The sequence below is a fragment of the Boleophthalmus pectinirostris genome, unplaced genomic scaffold (assembly GCF_026225935.1).
Source record: "Boleophthalmus pectinirostris isolate CB_2022bp ecotype Guang Dong unplaced genomic scaffold, ASM2622593v1 HiC_scaffold_17, whole genome shotgun sequence".
In the NCBI taxonomy this organism is placed as follows: Eukaryota; Metazoa; Chordata; class Actinopteri; order Gobiiformes; family Gobiidae; genus Boleophthalmus; species Boleophthalmus pectinirostris.
Genome location: NW_026571115.1, coordinates 35,986,988 through 36,004,818, shown reverse-complemented (window position 1 = coordinate 36,004,818; position 17,831 = coordinate 35,986,988). Strand labels below are relative to the sequence as shown.

At 43.1% G+C, this 17,831-nt stretch overlaps 1 protein-coding gene and 1 pseudogene across 1 annotated transcript in view; both read right to left on the bottom strand.

The window, feature by feature from the left end:
• Nucleotides 1–225: 225 nt before the first annotated feature.
• Nucleotides 226–9,952, bottom strand: LOC129408754 (zinc finger protein 721-like; annotated as a pseudogene).
• Nucleotides 9,953–13,030: 3,078 nt separating this feature from the next.
• Nucleotides 13,031–17,831, bottom strand: part of LOC129408753 (zinc finger protein 271-like) — a 58,195-nt gene continuing 53,394 nt past the window's right edge. The window contains exon 3 of the mRNA XM_055153109.1: nt 13,031–14,293. Within this exon, the coding sequence (XP_055009084.1) occupies nt 13,031–14,278 (1,248 nt within the window). The 5' untranslated portion in view covers nt 14,279–14,293. The remainder of the gene's footprint in view (nt 14,294–17,831) is intronic.

The following is a 17,831-nucleotide window of genomic DNA, read 5'->3' as shown; positions in this document are numbered from 1 at the left end:
ATGCGACACCACTTTTGTGTCTTTGGTTCAGGCCGTTATCGTACAAACGTAGCCTTAGACTTGGGATGGAAAGATCTACAGCTGTTATTTCTGCACATAACAGAATCAGAATGAATATTTTACCAAGATTTTAATTTCGGTCTCTTTATATTTTACTGCCACAGTCCAGTTGTTATCCAGATTTATTTAGCAAAATCAAAAACCAAGGATCTGAGACACAGAAAATGAGAGAAATATAAAAATGTATTTTATTTTGTTAAACTGTTTCGAAAAAGAAACATGTGACTTGTTTAATTTGTTACACCTTTACATGAATGGCAGTTTGTTCATGGGAATCAGTACGTGTTTTTGATATTTTTTATTCAGATTAAATATAAACATTTTTTGCCATAAAAAAAAAAACATACCAAAGAAAATGATTACAGCAAACACAAAACGTGATGAAAATAGTTATAGCTAAAGTTCACATTTCAAACTGTAAGAGTTTTTAAGTGGGATTTTGAAATGTCTACGGAGTCCAAAGTTGGGATTTGAGGGGGATTGTGTTCCAAATGTTCGTGTGGAGAACAGAGCAGCTGACGAAGAAGCAACGAGAACACAACATTTAGCTGAATCTAGTTGGAGATTGTTGGAGGGCCCAAGTTATGGAGAGTTTTGAATCTGCTGATCTACAGTTTGCTCTGACGTCTCTCTACTGTGGACCCTCATGTGTCTGACCAGACTAGAAGAGTGTTTAAAATCCTTATCGCACTGGTCACAGCTGTACGGTCTTTCTTCAGTGTGGGTTCTTTTGTGCGTTACGAGGTAGCACGATGCTGTAAACGTCTTCTCGCAGACGTCACATTTGTACGGTCGCTCTCCGGTGTGGAGTCTCATATGTCTCACTAGGTCACCTGTCGTAGAAAACTTCTTCTCGCAGACGTCGCAGCTGAACGGTCTTTCTCCAGTGTGGGTTCTTTTATGTGTTGCTAGATCACTTGACGTAAAAAATGCCTTCCCACAGACATCGCAACTGAACGTTTTTTCTCCAGTGTGGACTTTCTTATGAGATATTAGGTTGCTTGACGTAAAAAACGCCTTCTCGCAGAGGTCGCAGCTGTACGGTCTTTCTCCAGTGTGGGTTCTTTTATGCTTTACTAGGGAGCTCGATGCTGTAAACGTCTTCTCGCAGACGTCACATTTGTACGGTCGCTCTCCAGTGTGGAGTTTCATATGTCTTACAAGGTCACCTGTTGTAAAAAACTTCTTCTGACAGACGTCGCAGCTGAACGGTCTTTCTCCAGTGTGGATCTTTCCATGTGTTACTAGGTCACTTGACGTAAAAAAAGCCTTCTTACAGACGTTGCAGCTGAAGGCTCTTTCTCCAGTGTGGACTCTCCTATGTTTTACCAGTTGACTCGATGCCGTAAATGTCTTCTCACAGACGTCGCAGCTGTACGGTCTTTCTCCAGTGTGGACTTTCCTGTGAGATACAAGGTTGCTTGACGTAAAAAACGCCTTCTCACAGAGATCGCAGCTGAACGGTCTTTCTCCAGTGTGGGTTCTCATGTGTACTGCTAGGACAGTTGATGTAAAAAACGCCTTCTCGCAGAGGTCGCAGCTGTACGGTCTTTCTCCAGTGTGGGTTCTTTTGTGCGTTACTAAGTAGCTTGACGCCGTAAACGTCTTCTCGCAGACGTCACATTTGTACGGTCGCTCTCCGGTGTGGAGTCTCATATGTCTCACTAGGTCACCTGTCTTAGAAAACTTCTTCTCACAGACGTCGCAGCTGAACGGTCTTTCCCCGGTGTGGACTCTCATATGTACTGCGAGGTTATTTGACGTATAAAATGCCTTTTCGCAGACGTCGCAGCGGAACGATCTCTTCCCGGTGTGGACCTTCATGTGTTTTAAGCGGGAGTCTGATGAAAAAAAAGCCTTCTCGCAGAAATTACAGGCGTACGGTCTTTCTCCAGTGTGGATATTCCGATGTGACACTAGGGCACCCGATGTAGAAAAAGTTCTCTTGCAGACATCACAGCTGAAGGGTTTTTCTGCAGCGTGGACTTTTCTGTGAAACACTAGGGCCTCTTGTGAAAAATACGCCTTCTCACAGAGATCACAGCTGTAAGGTCTGTCTCCGGTGTGGATTCTCTCGTGATTTCCAAGGGCGCGTGACGTATAAAAAGCCTTCTCACAGACTTCACAGGCGAACGGTTTCTTCCCACTGTGGATTCTGATGTGCGCGCTTAGTTTACTAGAGTGTCTAAACGTCTTCCCACACTGGTCACATGCGTACGGTCTTTCTCCGGTGTGGATTCTCATGTGTAACACTAGGTTGCTTGACATCCTAAACGTCTTCTCGCAGAGGTCGCAGCCGTACGGTTTTTCTCCAGTGTGGATTCTCAGATGCGCTGCAAGGCCATTTGACCTGCTAAACTTTTTTCCACAGATGTCGCAGCTGTACGGTTTTTCTCCAGTGTGGGTTCTCATGTGTGACACGAGGTGGCTTGAGATCTTAAACCTCTCCTCGCAGACGTCGCAGCTGTACGGTCTTTCTCCTGTGTGGATTCTCTTATGTATTACGAGGGAGCTTGATCTAGGAAACGCCATCTCGCAGACATCGCAGCGGAATGGTCTTTGGACAGTGTGGATTTTCATATGTTCTTCGAGGGTGTCAGACTGTGTGAACTCCTTCCCACACTGGTCACAGGTGAAGCCCATTCTGCTGGTCGAGCTCTGCATGGAAACACAGAAAAGCAGAGAGATTAAATCAGTGCAAATGTCAATAAATATTACTTTCTTCCAGTCATGTATTTTCATATTAAAGCATTTGACCAATCACATTTCAGCCGTCACTTGTTGCCAGGCAGAGTCAAAGTCAAAGAAGTCTGCCTGAGGCCTTCACAATCTGTTCTGCAATGCAAAATTAATGTCTATGAAACTGTTGCTTCAACCAATTAGATTTTAAATTGGTGTCACCAGGGACTTTAGCAGCTAACGACAATGTCACCGGATTCAGACCCGTGACTGGAGTCAAGAGAGAGAACCAGACAAAGCAACAAACTGCATCTGTAGCGGAACCAGGACTAAAGCAGGACTGAACAAGGACTGAACCAGCACTGACCCAGGTCTAAACCAGATCTAAACCAGGTCTAAGTCAGGTCTAAACCAGGACTGAAGCAGGACTAACCCAGGACTAATTTTGGACTATTGAGAGAGAGAACCCCAAGCCTGTGGAGCAGGGTGTCTGCAAAGTCCGATCAGGCAATGACTGTGCGATCACAGGTGATCTTCACGCTGTACAAAAGGCCTTTTGATTTCCATGTTCTTGTTAAATAAATTGTCTGGTTTTGTTGTAATCTGTGGAAGGTCCACTAGAGGGCGCTCCTGCCTTTTAAATTGCCTAAGTAGTGACTGGAGGAAATGTGGTTCCTGCAACTAGAGTTTACTTTTAGATCTTGTAGATTGTCGTTGTTTTGAAGTGTTCGTTTATGACCACAGTAAGTTTGTGCCTGTTATGATGTTGTATTATGTGTCTTAGTTTCTTATTACTGTTTGATTGTGTAAGGTGTTTAAGAGGAACTGAGTGAATTTATGTTTGTGTAGCTTATGTGTTTGTTGCCAATGGAAACAAGGCTTTATAGTCAATATATTATTTAGCAATAAATGGTTTGTTGTGTTTGGGTGATGTCTGAGGACAGGAGACAGTCCAAACACGGCTTTAGACGTGGGGGAGGTGGTGTGATCAGAGATTCTTTACATAACAAATAAAGACGCTCCACTCTCCTCCATTCATCCTCCATGAACATTCAAATTAGCAGGGCTGAAAATATCTAAAACACAAGGCTTTTTGAAAGAAATAAAAAAGTTTATCTCTTTCTCTTGGAGGAAAACACAAATGTGTCAATAGTTGTAGCTCAGGGGGAGTTAAACTTAAACCTACTGCCTACGTACTACTATATGTCCCACCTGACTGTCAGAGTCACTGTTCTATACAGACTACACTTATTTACCACTGTGAACAAGAGAAAAGGTTTGAGAGCCCTGCTGTCTACTGATCTAACCCTGAGTCATTTCACATGGATGTATCTACACTGGTGTGAGGAGTTTAGAGTCTAGAACACATCAGCTCAACTGTTTGGTATCAATAGATGTTTGAGTTTTCACAGATGCAGAGTCACACTCACAGACAGTGAAGCAGGAGAGCAGGTTAAAAGCAGCAGGAGCAGCACTTCAGTCCTGGACTCGTGTTTCAAGGTTCATTCTTCATTCTTTTCCAGGCACTTCCTTCTTTTGTCCCTGCTGTTTTTCCGCTTCCGTAGGCAGTAAAGCTCCTCCCCCGACTTCTGTGAGAAACAACCCACAGCACCAATCAGGATCCAGAGGAGGCGGGCTCTTTGGAAATGTCTCACCCTTTTTTTCTTTCTTTTTTTTTTTTAAATATACAATTTAAGGTTAATTCATTTAAAATGTTCATTTTTCTTCAGAACTCATGACAGTCTATAATAAACACTAATGAAATCCATTTATTTAAATGAACATATCACATTTTGATACATATATAAAACTTTTTCAGTCTTTAACACAAATGATCTATTCTAAACACAAACTGTAACTATAACTTGAGTCTTTCCACCTAAAAACTGCACACTTGAAAACACAGGACGAAACAGAACCTACAGGCATCACAATATAAAGATATTGTTTAATATATATATAGTATTTTGTACCTTGCAAAGGGAAACGTGCACCTGAAGGTACATTAGTGACATTAGCTGTGGTTGTGTTTGCAATGAATATTCATATTGAACTGTGTTTGTGCAGGTTTTTAGACACGTGAGTTTCATCCCAATTCAACCAATTTTGGTGACATGAGAAATTTTGTAAACACTGGGCGTATTTCAGAAATGTATTCACTGACTTCCATTTAAATTAAATGATTAAATTGTTTGACCTTCCCTCTCGAAACCAAGGTGAAAATAATTTGACTTCAAATTTTCATTTCTAAACCAAACGAATTTGAGCAAAAAATTATGTTTTTCACAAAAATGCCAACTTTTAGCCCGTCTACAGCGTGAAATAAAACAGCACCTACCTTTACCTTTACTAAAGAGTGTAAATGTGCACTTCTGTGGGACTAATATTTGACCACTTAGTCTTAATGCCTGCACTTGCGGGTAAATACAACTAAATATTTTATCAGAAGTCCCTTTCGTTTAGACGGTGATGGCTCTGGCCACTCGAAAAAACTTACAGGAGGCTCCCAACAAATGTCAAGTGTGGTGGGGTTCTTCCAGAAAACTCAGGCTTAGTCAGGAAATGCATTTTGTTTGCTTTATTGTGCTCTGCAACAGTCCAAAAAACAAAAAAGAAGGTGCCAAACGTGAGTGGAAAAATATTTACAGTGGTTCATTGGAAAAAAAGTTCAAGTTTGAGGCAAACGAACAAAAATTAGTTTTTGTTAGACTTCCCCTTTAAGTCGTGCGTTTACTCTCTCGCTCTGGTTCTCTCCGTGCACGTTACCTCCACTGTAACCCGATCATAACTGATGGCAGAGCTGCAGAGTGCACCTATATACCCATGTTTGCCCCTCCCACATTACATAATCGCTCAATAAATATGATTTGCACCGTTTCCACAACTAAATGGCTAATGTTTCATATATCTGCGGTTATATCCATGCAACACCTTATGTACAGAATGAACAGGTCTCGTTTATCATTTCAGAGAGACAGATAATCAGTTTAATTGACTACGCAAATGAACATGATCCCCGGAACCCACACGACAGAAAGATTTAAGCTACTGGCGCGGATGTTTCCAGGTTTACCAGAACGCACCGCGGGAGGAGGGCGAAGGCGGCGGCGCGAGGGTAAGTGACTGAACTGGTTTAGCGTGATTTTGATGTGACGGAGCAGGCCCGTCCCTAAGAACGCCGTCCCTGAGGAGAGCGTGTGAAGACGCGCGCCGAATCATTTCTTACCAAAAGACACTTATTAAAATACATTTTCACAACACCTCCTGCGTGTTTTGCCACGACTAAGAGGAGCACACTTAGAATCGCTTGCTCTGTCCATCAAAATCACACTAAATGAGTCCAAAGTTGGGATTTGAAGGGGATTGTGTTCCAAATGTTCGCGTGGAGAACAGAGCAGCTGACGAAGATGCAACGAGAACACAACATTTAGCTGAATCTGGTTGGAGATTTACAGAGCGTCCAAGTTATAGAGCGTTTTGAATCTGCTGATCTACACTTTGCTCTGACGTCTCTCCACTGTGGACCCTCATGTGTCTGACCAGACTGTATGAGTGTTTAAAACCCTTATCGCACTGGTCACAACTGTACGGTCTTTCTCCGGTGTGGATTTTCATATGTGACACTAGGGCGCTTGACGTAAAAAACGTCTTCTCGCAGACGTCACAGCTGAACGGTTTTTCTCCGGTGTGGATCTTGGTGTGGTCTTTGAGATGCGATGGTCGACAAAAACTCTTCCCACACTGGTCGCATTTGTACGGTCTCTCTCCAGTGTGGACTCTCAGATGCGACGTGAGGTTATGCGAATGAGTAAACGTTTTCGCGCAAAGTTCACAGCTGTACGGTCTTTCACCAGTGTGGAGTCTTGTGTGTTTTACTAAGGAGCTTGATCGAGAAAACGCCTTCCCACAGACCTCGCAGCTGAACGGTTTTTCGCCAGTGTGGACTCTCCGATGAGATATGAGGTTGCTGGATGTAAAAAACTCCTTCTCGCAGACGTCGCATTTGTACAGTCTTTCTCCGGTGTGGATTTTTGTATGTGAGACTAAGGCGCTTGACGTAAAAAACGCCTTTCCACAGAGATCGCAGTTGAACGGTCTTTCTCCGGTGTGGGCCCTCATGTGTCTCACGAGGTTACCCGACATATGAAACGCTTTCTCACAGACGTCGCATTTGTACGGCCTTTCCCCGGTGTGGACTCTCCCATGCGACAATAGATCAGTCGACGTACAAAACGCCTTCTCGCAGACGTCACATTTGTACGGTCTCTCTCTCCGGTGTGGACTCTCATATGTCGTACCAGACTGCCCGACATATAAAACGCCTTGTCACAGACCTCGCAGATGTACGGTTTTTCCCCGGTGTGGAATCTCATATGTGCTGCGAGGTGGCTCGATTCCGTAAATGTCTTCTCGCAGACGTCGCAGCTGAACGGTCTTTCTCCAGTGTGGACTTTCCTGTGAGATACAAGGTTGCTTGACGTAACAAATGCCTTCCCACAGATATCGCAACTGAACGGTCTTTCCCCAGTGTGGGTTTTCATGTGTACTGCTAGGACAGTTGATGTAAAAAACGCCTTCTCGCAGAGGTCGCAGCTGTACGGTCTTTCTCCAGTGTGGGTTCTTTTGTGCGCTACTAAGTAGCTCGACGCCGTAAAAGTCTTCTCGCAGACGTCACATTTGTACGGTCGCTCTCCGGTGTGGAGTCTCATATGTCTCACTAGGTCACCTGTCGTAGAAAACTTCTTCTCGCAGACGTCGCAGCTGAACGGTCTTTCCCCGGTGTGGACTCTCATATGTACTGCGAGGTTATTTGACGTATAAAATGCCTTTTCGCAGACGTCGCAGCGGAACGATCTCTTCCCGGTGTGGACCTTCATGTGTTTTAAGCAGGTGTCTGATGAAAAAAAAGCCTTCTCGCAGAAATTACAGGCGTACGTGGTTTCTCCAGTGTGGATATTCCTATGTGATTCTAGGGCACCTGATGTAGAAAAAGTTTTCTTACAGACGTCACAGCTGAAGGGTTTTTCTTCAGCGTGGACTTTTCTGTGAAACATTAGGGCCTCTTGTGAAAAATACGCCTTCTCACAGACATCACCGCTGTATGGGCTTTGTACACTGTGGATTTTCATATGTTCTTCAAGGGCGTCAGACTGTGTGAATTCCTTCCCACACTGGTCACAGGTGAAGCCCATTCTGCCGGTCGACCCCTACATGGAAACACAGAAAAGCAGAGAGATTAAATCAGTGCAAATGTCAATAAAAATTACTTTCTTCCAGTGCTTGTGCTGCTTCCAGACATGTATTTTCATATTAAAGCATTTGACCAATCACATTTCAGCCATCATTTGTTGCCAGGCAGAGTCAAAGTCAAAGAAGTCTGCCTGAGGCCTTCACAATCAGGAACTCAAACACAAAATGAATGTCTGTGAAACTGTTGCTTCAACCAATCAGACTTGATTACACCAGGACTACACCAGGACTAATTTTGGACTAGAGAGAGAGAGAACCCTGAGCCCGTGGAGAAGAGTGTCCGCAAAATACGATCGGGCGACGGCTGCGCAGAGCCTTGTGTGACGTCAGTCCTTTCGCCTGCGGTCACCCGACAGTCTACTCAAGCGCACTTCTGGGCCCATCCTGGTCCCTCATGTTGCAGGTCTCTATAGGGCAGTACTGGAGATATCAGTGTTTCCCACAGCACTTCATAGCTATGGCCCCCTGTTATGGCTCGTGGCCTGTCTCCGGCTCTGCATCGCCATCAGGCCTGGGGCCGTAACACCCCCGCCTTGACTACGTCCCTCTGAATCACGTGAATCCTCGCAAAACTAGTCGTCGCACGTGATCTCCGCGCACCCCAGCGCTCCTCACTTCTTTTCCACGCACAGCTCTTTATACTCTACTTCTGTATAATCAGATGCTTTTATAACCGTAAAATTGTTCTTAAGGAGTGGACTGTTTCAGATGGAGCACTACTGAAGGCCTAGGTGTGAAATTCACACTCTGCCACTGCTTTCTTCAAAAGTAAATATTGTAACACCAATATAATATATATATATAATAATAATAACAATAATAATATAATGCTCAGTGGGGGTTTGTCCAATTTGCTCACTGTAATAACTCCTTATAATTAGTGCAAGTTTTTAAATAGGGACAAACATTTAATGCTCAAAAAGGTCAGTGTTGATATTACGTGTCAATAGTTCCTATTTGAATTTCTTTTATGATCTTGAATTCTGGGTGAGTGCTGCCTTTGTTATGTGAAGCACATCAGCTCAACATACAAGTCTAATTACTGAAACAGGACACTTTAAAACAAGATCAAGTCAAGTTTTGGTGAGAAATTACTATTTTATGTTTTCTGCATTTTTGTCGTCTTGTTTTCGCCTGAGTCTGTGTCGTCCAATCACCTGTTGAGTGTTTTTAAGCACGTCTGAAGCTGTACTGTATCGGTGTCTCTGGGAGCCAGTCTCCTCCAGGGTCTGATCACTCCAACGTGAGGCGACGGAAACAAGGCTTTATACTCGATATATTATTTAGCTTTAAATGGTTTGTTGTGTTTGGGTGATGTTTGAGGACAGGACACAGTCCAAACACGGCTTTAGAGTTTGGCCTGAGACGTGGGGGAGGAGGTGTGATCAGAGATTCTTTACATAACAAACACAGAGGGTCCACTCTCCTCCATTCATCCTCCATGAACATTCAAACAAACAGGGCCGAAAATATCTGAAACACAAGGCTTTTTGAAAGAAATAAAAAGTGTATCTCTTTCTCTTGGAGGAAAACACAAAATGTGTCAATAGTTGTAGCTCAGGGGGAGTTAAACCTAAACCTACTGCCTACGTACTATATGTCCCACCTGACTGTCAGAGTCACTGTTCTATACAGACTACACTTATTTACCACTGTGAACAAGAGAAAAGGTTTGAGAGCCCTGCTGTCTACTGATCTAACCCTGAGTCATTTCACATGGATGTATCTACACTGGTGTGAGGAGTTTAGAGTCTAGCACACGTTAGCTCAACTGTTTGGTATCAATAGATGTTTGATTTTTCACAGATGCAGAGTCACACTCACAGACAGTGAAGCAGGAGAGCAGGTTAAAAGCAGCAGGAGCAGCACTTCAGCCCTGGGCTCGTGTTTCAAGGTTCATTCTTTTTCTCAAAACGAGGTGTCCAGGCACTTTCTTCTTTGTCTCTGCTGTTTTTCCGCTGTCGTAGGCAGTAAAGCTCCTCCCCCGACTTCTGTGAGAAACAACCCACAGCACCAATCAGGATCCAGAGGAGGCGGGCTCTTTGGAAATGTCTCACCGTTTTGTTTTTTTTTCTTTTTTTTTAAATATATAATTTAAGGTTAATTAATTTAAAATGTTCATTTTTCTTCAGAACTCATGACAGTCTATAATAAAGCCTAATGAAATCCATGTATTTAAATGAACATATCACATTATATATATATATATATATATATATATATATATATATATATATATATATAGGGTCCGCCGCTACGGCTGCAGCGTGTGTGGTGTCTCGGACGCGTGTCTTCCATAAAAAGAGTTTATTGGCGTACCTTCTAGCCATCCAAAAATACAGATTCAGCTCTCAACAGATCACGGTCAAAAGACTGTATACCTTCACACTGCAACACCTGAGTGTGTCTTTCTCCCTCTTATATAGGGGAACAAATTGCGTAGCAAGTTACAAATAGCACCACACAAAATACAAATACATTTGGAGCCATAAATTAACTTATCTTATATTTACATAGGGACACAGTTACACATTTATCCAAAATATCCAATACCATTATTCAATTTCCAAAAATCATTGTTTGCACTTAATTCCATCCAGTTCAGTTAATATAATAAAACATTTTCCACTTTTTTCTTATGAAGGCTTTGCAGATTTTTAGTTGAAACAACTTATGGACTTGACAAACAAGCAGATACAAAACACAAATCATAAGGGCAACAAAGAGTACATTCAAAGAGAGAAATGTTCATTGAGGGACCATAAACGTGCAGAGGATCACCAGGGGGCAGTGCAACAGCAGTACTCCAGCTATCCAATGCAAATGAGCAGGCACTCAAGGCTTAACTGTCCTGTGAGGGGCCACTGCAGCCCAGCTCCAGCAGCAGAGGACTATCCACAACTGTTTGCTCAATGTCCATACAGTTCATACCAGCAACAGTCTTCTCCTGCTCCTCATCCTCTGTGCCACCAGCGCTCTCAATCAGAGGCTGGACAGCTTGTGTTACACTTGCACTCTGCAAACTACTGTCCATGTTGGTCATGATAGGTGGCTCAGATTGTTCCATGGCAGGGGTATCAAGGTCCTTCTGTGGTTCAGGTGAAAGAACAGGTTCAGTTTGGGACAAATCCATGTCAGTGGTGGTTCTGGCCCCTGTTGACGCAAAAGCATCCACCACTGTGGCACGTATCTCTGGCGCCTCCCAGTTCACTGCATCAAAACCATCATCGTCACTGGCCCCTGTTTGATCTTCAAGCAAAACAGGGAGACTTGTGCTCTGCTTTAATAAACATGGTTTTAAAGGATACAGAGTTGACTGAGGCACCTTGGGCTCCAGCAGCAGTGGTCTGGGTTTTACAGTTTTACGTTTATTTGAGGCATTCAACACTGCCAACTTTGCTGTCACCTCAGCCAATTTAGTCTCAAGCTCCAGTTCACCCAACCTTCTCCTGATTCCTCTTTGCTTTGCTTCAAGTGCATGAATCTCCTCCATATATGAAGCTTTAGCCAGTAGCGCAGCCTTTTCAGCCTTTATTTTTTACCAATGCTGCAGCTACAGAAGCCTTCATTCCTTTTTCACTACTGTGACTGTCTTTATGTGTCCTTACAATTTATTTTTTCCTTTGTCTCAATTTTTTGTTGAAACCCTTGGTGCACATTTTTTACAGTGTTTGTATTTACAGTGTACACAAATCCATCCGCACCCCGTGCCCAAAAGTTAGAGTCCACTCCAGGAAACCGTGCTGTGCCAATCACAGACGACGCAACATCTTAACGCCCGGACGGTACCTGAGGTAGTCTTTTGACAATGTAGCGGCCAAAACTTGCCCTGTGCAAGTACCGCTATGGCTGCAGCGTGTGTGGTGTCTCGGACGCGTGTCTTCCATAAAAACAGTGCAAATGCCTTATTCCTCAATTAGTTTATTGGCGTACCTTCTAGCCATCCAAAAATACACAGATTCAGCACTCAACAGATCACGGTCAAAAGACTGTATACCTTCACACTGCAACACCTGAGTGTGTCTTTCTCCCCCCTTATATAGGGGAACAAATTGTGTAGCAAGTTACAAATAGCACCACACAGAGACGGGAGGTAGAGAGGCGTAATATGGCTCCAACAAACACAATGATCTATTCTAAACACAAATTGTAACTATAACTTGAGTCTTTCCACCTAAAAACTGCACACTTGAAAACACAGAACAAAACAGAACCTACAGGCATCACAATATATAGATATTGTTTAATATATATAGTATTTTGTTTCTTGCAAAGGTAAATGTGTGCACCTGAAGGTACATTAGTGACATTAGGGCGTGTAGGGAGGGTGCTGTCTGGGACCGCTGTGTTCGCAGTGACTCAGTTGTTCAGTTGTGTCTAGAAGTGGCACATTGCACTCACTTTTTCGGTTCATTCCTCCGTTCCGTTCTGTTCCTCGTCAGCGTGGAGTGATGAGTGTGGCTGTGGGTGTTTTTCGCTGTGCGGTCGCTGTCTGCTCCAGTAATAGTTTACTGAAGTCGTGCTGGGACAGAGTGGATTCGTGTATAGGGTGCTCTGGATTGAGGGGCACCCAATCATTTTTTGATGGGGTTGGAGGCTTAAGAGCGCGCCCTATGGTGCAGAAAATATGGTAACTTATGCTTCTTGTCACATTTCTAAACACCCATGGTTACCTTAGAGTAAAAAGAAAAACTGGTGAAAATAGGACGCAAAAGTTCACATTTCAAATGGTAAGAAGCTTTGACCAGTTGTGTTTTCAAGTGGGATTTTGAAACGTCTATGGAGTCCAAAGTTTGGATTTGAAGCGGAGTGGAGAGCAGAGCAGAAGATGATGAACACAATGAGAATGAGAACAGAAATTTGAGCTGAATCTGGTTGGAGATTTATGAAGGGCCCAAGTTATGGATCTTCATTTTGCTCTGATGTCTCTCCACTGTGGACCTTCATATGTCTGACCAGACTATTAGAGCGTTTAAAATCCTTATCGCACTGGTCACAACTGTATGATCTTTCTCTAGTGTGGAATCTCTTGTGTGTTGTGTTAAGTAGCTTGATCGCTGAAACGTCTTCTCGCAGACGTCACAGCTGTACGTTTTTTTTCTCTGGTGTGGATGCTGGTGTGGCTTTTCAGATGCGATTGTTGATTAAAACTCTTCCCACACTGGTCGCATTCATACGGTCTCTCTCCAGTGTGGACCTTCATATGTCTGATCAGTTTATAAGAGGATTTAAAATCCTTATCGCACTGGTCACAACTGTACGATCTTTCTCTAGTGTGGACTCTCTTGTGTTGTGTTAAGTTGCTTGATCGTTGAAACGTCTTCTCGCACACGTCACAGCTGTATGGTCTCTCTCCAGGGTGGACTCTCAGATGCCTTGCAAGGTTACTCGAATGAGTAAATGTTTTCTCGCAAAGATTACAGCTGTACGGTCTTTCGCCCGGGTGGAATCTCATGTGTTTTACTAAGGAGCTTGATCCAGAAAACGCCTCCCCACAGACGTTGCAGATGTACGATCTTTCTCTAGTGTGGACTCTCTTGTGTTGTGTTAAGTATCTTGATCGTTGAAACGTCTTCTCACACACGTCACAGCTGTATGGTCTCTCTCCAGGGTGGACTCTCAGATGCCTTGCGAGGTTACTCGGATGAGTAAACGTTTTCTCGCAAAGATTACAGCTGTACGGTCTTTCACCCGGGTGGAATCTCATGTGTTTTACTAAGGAGCTTGATCGAGAAAACGCCTCCCCACAGACGTTGCAGATGTACAGTTTTTCTATAGTGTGGACTCTCCGATGAACTATGAGTGCGCCTGACGTAGTAAACGCCTTCTCGCAGACTTCGCATTTGAATGGTCTTTCTCCGGTGTGGATTCTTCTATGTAATAGGCGTTTGCCTGACGTAGTAAACGTCTTCTCGCAGATGTCACATTTGTACGGTCTTTCTCCAGTGTGGAGTCTCATATGTGTTACTACGCCACCTGTTGTAGTAAACTTCTTCTCGCAGACGTCACATTTGTACGGTCGCTCTCCGGTGTGGACATTCATATGTTGAGCGAAATTACTCTGCATATAATACGCCTTGTCACAGACCTCGCAGACGTACAGTTTTTCCCTGGTGTGGAATCTCTTATGTGATGCGAGGTGTTTCCATTCGGGGGAGCTCGATCTAGGAAATGCCATCTCACACACATCACCACTGAATGGGCTTTGTACACTGTGGATTTTCATATGTTCTTTAAGGGCGTCAGACTGTGTGAACTCCTTCCCACACTGGTCACAGGTGAAGCCCATTCTGCTGGTCGAGCTCTGCATGGAAACACAGAAAAGAAGAGAGATTAAATCAGTGCAAATGTCAATAAAAATTACTTTCTTCCAGTGGTGGGCCTGCTTCCTTTCAGAACTTTTACGATGTTTGTGCTGCTTCCAGACCTGTATTTTCATATTAAAGCATTTGACCAATCACATTTCAGCAATCATTTGTTGCCAGGCAGAGTCAAAATCAAAGAAGTCTGTCTGAGGCCTTCACAATCAGGAACTCAAACACAAAATTAATGTCTGAAACTGTTGCTTCAACCAATCAGATTATGAGTCGGTGTCACCAGGGCCTTTAGCAGCGAACGACAATGTCACCGGATTCAGACCTGCTGATTGGAATCAGAGAGCAAAACAGCCAAAGCAACAAACTGCATCTGTAGCAGAACCAGGACTAAACCAGGACTGATTTTGGACTAGAGAGAGAGAGAGAACCCTGAGCCCAGGGAGCAGGGTGTCCGCAAAATAAGATTGGGCGATGGCTGCCCCATGCGGTGCAAGTCTTTTCACCTGCAGTCACCAGACAGTCTACTCAGGTGCATCTCTGGGCCCGTCCCAACACTCAGTCCTGGTCCCTCATGTCGCAGGTCTCTACAGGACAGTACTGGAGATATCAGTGTTTCCCACAGCACTTTATAGCTATGGCCCCCACCTTGACTCCGAATCACGTGAATCCTCGCAAAACTACATCGTCGCACGTGATCTCCGCGCGCACCTCGGCGCTCTTCACTTCTTTTCCATGCACAGCGCTTTATACTGTACTTCTGTATAATCAGATGCTTTTATAACCGTGAAATAGTTCTTGAGTGGATTGTTTCAGATGGAGCACTTTATTTTTTACTTTGACTTTTAACAGTACATTTATTATATCACTTATGACTTAACATCCTACAAAAGACCAAAGACAACAAAAAAAATACTCAATGTCCTAACCCCCCCACAGATGTAAAATCAACTGCCCCTCCCTTACCGAACACAAACACCTCTTCACCGCCCACACTGCCTCAAAGTCCTCCAGTGCACTCTACACAAACTCCACCTTGAGTCGTGCCCCCACCAGTCTTTTCAACAGGAGTTTAGAGTCTGTACATCCTGAGCCGGACATGTGGTTCCTCCTGCTGAGCTACACGCTCATCTTTGCCTGACCCAGGACAAAGTTCACCAGTGGTGCAGTCCTGCGCTGGGCCACAGAAAACTTGGGGCCAAACACAAAGAGCTCGACGGAGCACTACTGAAGGCCTAGGTGTGAAATTCACGCTCTGCAACTGCTTTCTTCAAAAGTAAATATGGTAACACCAAGATTTGGTCTTGATATTACCATTTTATACATAATCTAATTTAACAATATATCTCTCTCACTTGTTTGTAATATCTGTAGTACAGTGGTTGTTAAGATCAGTAATACATTTATGTAGTTTTGATTCACGTTTTTGTAACAAATTCAGTCTAAGGATTACAGTGCTCAAAGGGGGTTTGTCCAATTTGCTCATTGTAATAACTCCTTATAATTAGTGCAAGTTTTTAAATAGGGACAAACATTTAATGCTCAAAAAGGTCAGTGTTGATATTACATGTCAATAGTTCCTATTTGAATTTTATTTTTCCTCCGCAGCTTGCACAGAACTGGCCAAAAAGATAACAGAGTAAGTAACATTACGTGGCATCGTTTCAGCCCATTGCAATAGTTAGAAAGTCGAGTCATTCATGCATAAATATTTAGATTAATTGCAAGTTTTTCTGTAGTTCTCATAGATTTAAACTAGGGCTATGTTGGCACAATAAATCCATGCTTTAATCACGTTATTTTTTGCAATATTTGACGTGTATACTGTATAAATGTCACTTTACTGTCTCTAAAATATGACAGATTACAGATTAAATATTCATACATTTCAGTTTACTGTCCATCTCCAACATTTTTGGACTTTTTAATCTTTCAAAACGTAAAATTTCTTTGTTTTATTGTTAATCACTATGGCAACAGTCCTACATTTTCATCATTCTGAAACCTTTGGGTAGTTCTAAATTTATGACCATACCGTAAGCGTGTAGTATGATTTGTCTTGCCATTTTTTTTCCCCAGCCTGTTTTTAAGAAATATGTGTGAAAAATTATATTACAGTTTTGGCCTCCCCAGTGCAGCATCTTGTCTGTTTCAATTTATTAACTAATATTTATGTTACCGTTCAAACCGCGTGTCTTTATTTGATTTAAATTTTCTGGGTGTGTGTGTGTGTTTTTCAGACGACTCGGAGTTGAACTGGGGAAGTCTGTGGTATTTCAAGAATCCAACAGAGGTGAGGACAAGTTAGTTTACTTAGTTTCACAATTTTGTACACACTGGGCTCACTCAAAGCATAAATTTCTCGCAAATCCGACAAACAAAGCTGTCCCACATCAATCACTCGATGCATTAATGGATGGCCGTAATAATAATATTTTTACGATCTGTCAGAAGTTTGCTGAAATGTGCCGGGAATAAAATATTTTAGTTGAAGTTCAAGGATGACGACACAAAATGGATGCACTAGAGATCGAGCGATATGTGTTTTTTCATGACCAATGCTGATGGAATCCAAAGCAGCTGATGGTTGATAAGCTCTGCCAATATTTTTGTGTTGATATGTGAGACTAATTTTGATAATTCATTAATTAATTCTCAGTATATAGTTTAAATTCACTGCAAAATCACCCACAGCCCTTTTTTTAATCAGAAGCTGTGTAGTGTTAAAGTGTTAAACTTAAAATAAAGCCTTGTGTGTATTTTTTAGGCAGTGGATAGACCAAAACTAAATATTGGCCTATGGGGGTGTTCCATGAAGCGAGCTAAACTGAAAGTCTGGCTCCAAGAACGTCTAACGAAACAGCGTAGTCAAAAGCTTCAGCATGTGCGGTCACACACCTGTCTCTGTCTGATATAGTTGAAAAAGTGACTTTTATAGTCGCGTGTGGCTTGAGACTTTTACCAGCTGTATACTTGTCTGTGGACACTGCACTCATAAAAAAAGGCACAGGTAATTATTTAAAATGATCTTGCACATGTGACTGTTGTGAGGGGCACAGACAGACGCTGGTTTAGATTCTGAGGATGGACTAGTTTTCAGTGGGTTCTGTCTGTTCGCTCCTTCATCACGTCTGCCCCTTTCTCCTCTTTCTCCCGTCTCTCGCTCCCTGTCAAAAACTGCAAACATGTCGACACAGATTTGGTAATTTCTTGTTAGGATACATGTGAAGAGTTCCGTTACTGTTTTTACTTTTACTTAAACTCCGTGCATACTACCCATAGATCTACTGGTTCTACATCTGCATCGGGAAGAGGTTAGGCAACTTAATTCTGTACCCCGCATTAAACCAGCTCTGCACTCCACAACCAGCCTCCTCTGTGCCTATGAAGCGAACAGGAGAGCGGGGAGTTGTGTTTTTCCTCTTGCTCCTCAGATCAGAAACACCGGAAAGGTTCTGTGTCCCAAATCAAACTCTTGTCCGTGCACGCTGTGGCTCCTCTCTCGTTTAGTCAAATCATTAAAATCAA